Source organism: Eptatretus burgeri, chromosome 5, assembly GCF_056783735.1.
Source record: "Eptatretus burgeri isolate ZD-2024b chromosome 5, Ebu_testis_v1, whole genome shotgun sequence".
Classification (NCBI taxonomy): Eukaryota; Metazoa; Chordata; class Myxini; order Myxiniformes; family Myxinidae; genus Eptatretus; species Eptatretus burgeri.
In genome coordinates, this window is record NC_140965.1 from 75,224,308 (window position 1) to 75,232,835 (window position 8,528).

Here is an 8,528-nt window from a genome sequence, read left to right on the forward strand (position 1 = left end):
ATGCCGGGGGCGCACTCATATGTACAGTACATCTTAACCTTAACTTACAAATTTACACTAAACCATGGCCCAGGATCACTGAACTCTGCAAAAAGAAAAGCAGTTCGCAGGGATCCAGGCTGCCCGCATGCAGTCTCTGGCTCAAACAATGCAGGTGACAGGGAACGTGGCTGGCTGCTCACACGCAGTCCAAGGCCTTCCCTTTTGAACTGAACGCAGTGAACCACAACGGTGCATGGGCTGCACAAACGTAGTCTCCGTGCCAGCTCAAGTGGCACACGCAATGAACACAACGAATGGATGGATGAACACAAACACGGTGCACGGGCCGCCACTGCAGGCCCGTGTTGTAGCTGCCAACAGGGCAGTTCTTGCAGCTTGCAAACTGTTGCCTTGATCCTGGCGCACATGGCAATGAACAGGGGGGGGGGCAAAGCAAAAATTGAACGGGGCTGGTGAACAGAGGCAGTGGGCATGGCATGGCAAAGGTAGCGGGCAAACAGCCCGCAGAAGAAGGCCGCTGCAGGCAAACACAGCCGGCAGATGAACTGGCCGGCACAGGCCTTGAAGTACCACAGCTGCAGATGATCCGGCCGGCACAGGCCTTGCAGCAACACAACAGCTGCCGATGAAGTTGGCCAGCCTCTGCCTTGAAGCAAAACACGGCCAGCCGATGAAGTTGGCCAGCCTTTGCCGTTCAGTGGAGGTTGGTGGAGGGAGTGCGGTGGTGCTGGCCACTTGGAAGGCGGGCTCGGACCTACCTACCTGTCTCCCTCCCACCTATCGCCTTTGCCTGTCACTGTACATACCCACTCCCTTAATTTGTCAAACCCCAATTTAGCCCCAACTTATTTTTTTCTTTAATTTCCTTTTTTTACTTCCCCACTATAAATCGTCCCCTAACCCCCTGTACTGTCCTTGTTCGGCTAACCTATCCTGTCACCTAGCCTACTCCCAACCCCTACGTTCCCTTCCCGGAGGGGAACAAGGGAGAGCTAACGTCCTGTGTCGAGGCCCAACGAAACCTCAGAATGGCCTCCCCAGAGTTCAGCGATCTATAACCAAAGTGGGTCCAGCGGCCCACAACGAGAGCGAGGGGATGGATGGTGCGGAGGGGTACACTTCCTAATCTACCCTAACCATTCAACTGTTAAACTACCCCGGGGCTTTCAACAAGCGCCTCTCGCTTAAACTATTGGTTCTAACAACCCAGATTCCCGTCGCCTGTGTTGGTGTCCTCACAATTTCGGGCCTCGCCCCCCAATTTTCTCTCCGTGCCCTCACACGGTCTCATGGCTGGGACACGTGGCCCCCTTTGGCAGGCACGACCCTCTGCCGAATCTCCCGCTATGGCACCCCCGGGCACTACACTGCCTCCGAGCCTACCAGCTCCCTAACACCGGGGAGTGCCCCCCATGGCACCTCCCCTGAAACTTACACGTGGCAGGCTGGCTCCCCGGGCCCCTTTCCGAGGGTCACCCGTGCCCACAACACTGCCCACGCGGCTAATGGCGCCCCGGGCCCCCGCACCAAGCAGGCGCACCCGTGCCCACTACGCTATCCCGGCCCCCCATGGGCCGTTGGCCTACCACGGCCGACTAGCCTGGTGCCCGGGGTACCCACTCAGCGATACTCACTTTTCGCAGCCACGCTCCCAGTCCGTCAACAGGGCTCCTGCACCCCTCCAAACGGGTTTCGAGCCTACTTCCCCACCAACAACAAAACGACTTCCATTTTTCAATTTAACTAACCCCCTAACTCACTCTACACTGACCCCGGGGGTCCCTTGGGCGGGAGTCACTCCTCCCCCCAATCACTCATCGCACCATGCATTCCCCATTCGCTCCACTCACACAGACCCGCTGGCCTCACTCACTCAACAAGTACTCACCTCACAACTCACCAACTCTTCAACACACACACCGCTGAACTCTGCCATCCTCCTAACTACATCCCCTAACTAACTCGTGCTCCCACGTCGTCCCTTAAACTATAGCACGTTCCATTTAACCTACGTAGCTTAGCTACGTCCCCTCTACACATTCACAAGTCTGTCCATGTCCTCAAAATCAAAAAAAATAATTTCCCATCCTAAATCTGGCTACAATCCCTCTAACTCATCCATTCCACGGACTCCATGAGGACTTACCCCTGCCCCATGAAGTCGGTCTTACTAAGCTAACCCTTCCCCCTAACTAGTTTTCATCCTGTGCCCAGGGTAAGGGGGTATTCCACCCCTTGCCCAGGAATCCTGTGCACCCGAAAGTGAGGCTTGCTTTTTTTTTTTTTTTTCCATGCGCAGCACCAGCGCGGCAACTCGCGCACTTTGCACCTGCCCGTGACGTCATGCAGCTGCACGTGTTCCTCGTCCCTCATTGGACGGTACCATCCGGCAGGGATTCCCTTCCTGCCGGATTCCAACCCCACGTGCAGCCATGACGTCACCGTGCGCATAAAAAAAAAAAAACACAAGCCCACGTCTCGAGGGGTTCCCCACGCGAACACATGTGCTTTGCCCGTTGGAGCTTAACACACACGATCGCGTGGAGAACCCGTCCGGTCCAAATCCGTTATGAAATGAGAGCGAGAGATGAACCTTCAGAGTTTAGGCTTTATTCCATTTGATTGGAGCCGCTTCTGTGGACACACCAGGAAATACAGGTTCAGCTAGGAGTACATAAGCAGAAACGTATACATGTGCAGTTAACCATTGCAGACTAATCCGCGTAAGCACGGAGTTCGATATAATCTCCATTCTCACCAGTCAATGAGCACCTTCAGTTAACGAGCATCAAGTGGACAGCCGATGTCAATAGCAATGCCCCGGGGACAATCACTCGTGCCGCAGAGAGACATCCCCTTATACGCGAGACGCACAACATGTGATCCCGCGTCATGTCCCTTGATTCACGTTAATTCACCACATTCTCCTCACCTTTAAAATGTAACTAGGGGCCCATCTTACACACCATGATTGCTTTAGCTCCATAGGAGTATACATTTCAAGCAACGCGGACTAATAGATCTACAGGAGCATACATGCCAAGCAGTGATTATTTTGAGTTGTAGGAGCATGGAAATGAGCATCGATATATGATATAATGGGCATATAGGAGCATGAGCAGCGAGAATGCCGATAATCCCCTTTACAGATTGAGTCGTCGAGGGGGCCTTATTCGTCGACCTCTCCGGGAGTAAACGGCAGTTTCACTTGAGGGAGACTCCCGATCCTCTTGGTGAGCCTCGACTTGTGCCGGGGATGACTCCTCGATCGCCCTCGGGGGGAACACGGCAGCCCCGTCGCCTGGCGGAGTTCCTGGGGGGGAAATGTCAGAAGGAGGAGTGCCAGGAGGTGGTGTACCGGCGGGAGGAGTACCGGCGGGAGCCAGATGGCGAACCGACACAGTGGTCTCCCTGCCATCCGGGAGCCTGACATGAGCATACTTTGGATTAGTGTCAATGAGTTCGACCCCCTCCACCAGCGGTTCATACTTGCTTTGTCGTACCGGGCGTTTCATGAACACTGTACCGGGGTGGGTCAGCCAGTTGGGCACCGTTTGACTGTCAACATAACGTCGTTGGTGAGTAAACATACGTTCGTGAGGAGTGGCATTTGTGGACGTGCAGAGCAAAGAGCGTATGGAATTCATTGCGTCAGGAAGAGCAACCTCCCATCGCTCGGGGCCCAGTCCTCTCGATTTCAGCGCCAGAGTTACGGCTTTCCAAATAACTCCATTATACCTTTCCACCTGCCCGTTCCCCTGTGGGTTGTAACCCGTCGTTCGACTAGTTGCTATGCCGTGCTCTAATAGGAATTGTTTTAGCCCGGCCGACATGAAACACGGCCCTCTGTCTGAATGTATGTACGAAGGTCTCCCAAACATAGCGAAGACGTCAGACAGACATTTCTACGACAGTGCCCGAGGTCATATCCGAGCACGGAAACGCGAAAGGGAACCTCTGAATATTCATCAACAACGGTGAATATGTATCTGTTGTCTGTCTCGGTGGGCAGGGGCCCTTTGAAGTCGATGTTTAGTCTCTCGAAGGGGGAAGTAGCCTTGATCAGTCTGCCAGATGCCGCGCCAAAGAATCTGGGTTTTAGTTCAGCACAAACAGGGCATGAAGCATTCATTTGTTTAATATCTTCAACAGAATAGGGAAGATTTTGTCTGCGTACGAAATGTGCCATCCTGGTTACCCTGGGTGGCACAGAGACACATGGAGGTCTTGCAAAGCCTGACTGATTGTTGCCGAACTGTAGACCCGGGAGAAGGTATCTGCAGCAGGGTTTTCCTTCCCGGGCCGGTAAACAATGTCGTACCTGTAGCAGGCTAGGTCTATCCGCCATCTCATAATTTTTTCATTCTTAATTTTCCCGTTATTTTTCCCATCAAACATGAAAGCCACGGATCGTTGGTCCGTAACGAGCGTGAAGTGGTTTCCCAGTAAATAATGTCTCCATTTACGCAGCGCTTCGACGATGGCGTACGCCTCCTTCTCTATTGCCGAGTGTCTCTGCTCGCTTCTAGAGAGAGTTCTCGAAGAAAGCGACCGGCCGCCCAGACTGATTAAGTGTTGCAGCTATGGCGTGATTTGAAGCGTCGGTTTCCACCACGAAGGGCACCGAGCTGTCGATCGATAAAACCACGGACTTACTGATATCATCCTTGAGATCGTGGAAAGCTTTCACGACAGCGGCATCTGGTGGAAAGTTTTTGCATTGCACTAGGGGATATATTTTCTCGGAGTATTGCGAAATCCATCTTGCATAGTAAGCGAACATCCCGATCACCCGGCGCATTGTCTGCAAGTCCTGAGGTGGTGGAAGCTCACGGAGCGGGCGCAATCGCTCAGGATCAGGCTTAATTGTGCCGTTGGCTATCGTGTAGCCGAGAAGGTCAATTGACCTTGCCGAGAATACGCATTTCTCGTAGTTGAGAGTCAGATTATATTTTCCAGCAATGCTCAAGAATCTGTCCAGATTCCTATCATGTTCCCTCTGATCCCTACCGCACACTGTGACATTATCCACGTAAACAAAAGTGTCTTCGAGGTTTTCATCTGAGATGATGTCGTCCATAACCCGTTGGAAGCAAGCTACTCCATTCGTGACACCGAATGGTATCCTTCTGAACTGGTAGAGGCGCCGCCCTGCCTGGAATGCAGTGTACGGTTTGTCTTCCTCCCTCGGATGGGAATTTGATGATAGGCGCTTCGCAAGTCGATGGTACTGAATACCTTATAATTGGCCACGCGTTCGACCATCTCATCTATGCGCGCGCAGGGGGTAGGCGTCGAGTTGGGTGAAGCGATTGACCGTTTGGGAATAATCGACAACCATCCGTCTCTTATGGTTCTGACTGCTGGTCACTAACACCTGTGCGCGCCATGGCGACCGTCGGTTCTATAATTCCCTCCTCCAGTAATCGCTTGGTTTCTGAAGTGATGAAATTCATGTCAGCAGTGGTATATCGCCGCGATTTGATCGCTATCGGTTTGCAGACCGGCGACAAGTTAGCGAACAGCTGGGGGACGTCACCTCCGCGGTGGTCAGCGCATTTAAAATTAGACGAGGCTTGCTTCCTCCAAAGGGTATTTCGACGCTCGTGTGCTGCTTGAGGACATTATGACCCAGAATTACGTCTGCGCACAAATCACGAAGCACCAGCACCTTTACATCCCGATGCGTGTACCCTTTTACGTCCAATTCAACATTGCAGTACCCTCGTACGCGGGATTGTAGTGAGGTGGCGGCCATGCATACCGTATTGTCAGTCGGGTGGATTACCCATTTCCTGCCCTTCACTAGCGAGCTGTTGACGAAACTTTCAGAGCTACCGGTATCAACCAGAGCCTCAGCCATATGCCCGTTAATTCGCACGTTGATGATAGCCTTGGATAGATTCCCCGGAGAGGCTGCAGTCAATTTATTTTGCGAGTAGAGAGCCGCAGAAGTGGGTTTATTCCTCCTTAGAGTAGATTTACATACCCTGGCATAATGCCCTTTCTTGTCGCAATTCATGCATGTGGCATCTCTGGCTGGACATTTGTGGAGAGGCTGCCTTTTGTACCCACAAAAGAAGCATTTACCGACCGGAGCAGTTGCTGAGGAGTTTGACGAGGTCTGGGTATCCGGCTCCTCGGGTGTTTCTCCATCCCTCATGTCTGGCTGTGTCTGTGCCAGTGGGGTTCCTTGGGTTCCCATCGTAGCAGCGTTCATGAGCAGCATTGGTGTCCCAAATGACTCAGATTGCTGCTGAGCCGTATCCATCGCTCGAGCCTGATCGACTACCTTGTCAAGAGTGGGTTGCGCTTTCTCTAGTAAGCGTTGCCGTATGTGGGCTGATCTGAGTCCTTGGATGAATGCCTCCCGTGTCGCTTCCTTTCGGTGTTCCTCGGCGCTTACGGCCCGGAAGCTGCCGTCTTTTCCCAGCTGATTCAGAGCTTGCAGGAACTGATCGATTGTCTCCCCGGCTGCTTGCTTGCGTGTGTTGAGAAGATGTCGTATGTATACCTCGTTCTTGGGCTTCACGTAGAGCGCCTGCAGTACGTCAATCGCTGCTTCGTAAGTGTCGCACCCCGAGAAGAGCCTGTACACGCTGGGCGAGACATGATTCACGAGAGCGGCAAATTTGTCAGCTCCCTCCGCGATGATGGTCAGATAGTGTGAGAAGGAGCAGAACCAATGTGACCATTTCATTTCTGCGTCAGTCGTGTTTGGGTCTGCGTCGAACCTCTCTGGTTTGTAGATCTTGTCCATCTTTGGTTGAGAGAGCCGAGAAAATCAAATGGAATAAATTGAAATGAGAGCGAGAGATGAACCTTCAGAGTTTAGGCTTTATTCCATTTGATTGGAGCCGCTTCTGTGGACACACCAGGAAATACAGGTTCAGCTAGGAGTACATAAGCAGAAACGTATACATGTGCAGTTAACCATTGCAGACTAATCCGCGTAAGCACGGAGTTCGATATAATCTCCATTCTCACCAGTCAATGAGCACCTTCAGTTAACGAGCATCAAGTGGACAGCCGATGTCAATAGCAATGCCCCGGGGACAATCACTCGTGCCGCAGAGAGACATCCCCTTATACGCGAGACGCACAACATGTGATCCCGCGTCATGTCCCTTGATTCACGTTAATTCACCACACGTTATCCTGCCTCAACTTTGTCCGTCCGCGGGATCGGCAAATCCACCGCGTGCGTTTCCGGACCGGGACTTCACTCTCGCAGGCGAGCACGTGGCGGCCTCGTGCGTTGCACAGCACGGACCGCGTGCTCACTGCTGGGTGAACCCGGCACGGTCCCCGAAACAACTGCAGCCGCTACTCGGCTTTCTTTCCTCTGTCGCCGTCGTCGTCTCCATTCCACCCACGCACTCCCGCGTGTTACGACGCTCATACACCATTCCATCACATTCACCCCGGGAGACGCGGCTGCATGTTCACACATGCCGACCGACATCTCCCTTACATACCGCTCTCTCACACACACGGTCTCCCTTGCACTCGGCCGTTCACTCACGCATGCTACCTCCCTCGCACACGTGGCTCCACGCACTCGCGGCCTTTCACTCACTCGTGGTGCCTCATCCACACACCGTCCCTCACTCCCACACGCGGGGGCACTCAACCGCGGTGTCTCATCCACACACGGCGTGCTGGGAAGCACGTACTCCGGCACAATCGCCACCACACCACTCACACACGGGGTCGCTTCCACACACGGGGACGCACTCACACCTTGCACCACACACACAGGGACAACCACACTGGGGATTCGTGTCCCCACAAGGGTCTCCGGGGCCTCTATACCCCCCAAGCTCTCCGTGCACCTGTCCACAGCACCCGTCCCCTCAACCTCGCAAAGCACGACCGAACTCACCTGGTCGTGACTCGCTTCAGGGGGGCATACTCCCTCCCCTCGTTCCTGGAGGAGGCCATCCAGCTGCTCGCACTGGGTCCCTGCACGCTCCGCGAGCTCAACCTCATCGTCCTCCACTACCTCCGTGTGTGTGTGTGTGCGTCACTTACCCCGTCTTCATCGTGCAGTCTTCCCTCTATCGTTCCCATCTCCCGTGTCTCTGCCAACTCGGTCACCTCTTCACCCTTTACCTCCCTTGTCTCTACTATTTTTATTTCCTTTGTCGTCACCTCGTGTCTCGTCTCACACGTTTTGGTCTCCCCATTTAATTTTTCCCTTTCGGTCACCGTTGCACCCCCTCCCAGCTCGTTCGCTCCTACACGTGGAGTCGCCATTTTAAGCTCCCTGCTAACGGCCTTCATGCCCGCCTGCAGGCATCGGCCCATGTTCTGCGTGTCACCCCGGAGCTTTTTAGTTTCTTCCCTCATGTTTGCTTCCATTCCGTTTATTTGCTTGTTCATTTCGTTTTTCATTTCATTTGTGTTTGTATCCATCTTTTCGTTCATGCCTTTCATTTCGTTTTTCATATTCGCATCCATCTTTTCGATCATTTCCGCATTCATCTTTGCCAGCATGGTGAATAGCTGGGCCATGTCGGGTG

The 8,528-nt window shown here is 53.4% G+C and overlaps 1 protein-coding gene across 1 annotated transcript; it reads right to left on the reverse strand.

Annotated features, from left to right (window-relative positions):
- Window positions 1–5,491: 5,491 nt before the first annotated feature.
- On the reverse strand, window positions 5,492–7,153 carry LOC147026716 (uncharacterized). The gene is made up of 2 exons (XM_085883585.1): window positions 7,005–7,153; window positions 5,492–6,866 (listed from the first exon to the last, which is right to left on the reverse strand). Exon 2 carries the CDS (start codon window positions 6,761–6,763, stop codon window positions 5,492–5,494), a length of 1,272 nt encoding a protein of 423 aa, XP_085739711.1. The 5' UTR covers window positions 6,764–6,866; window positions 7,005–7,153.
- Between the last annotated feature and the right edge of the window lie 1,375 nt (window positions 7,154–8,528).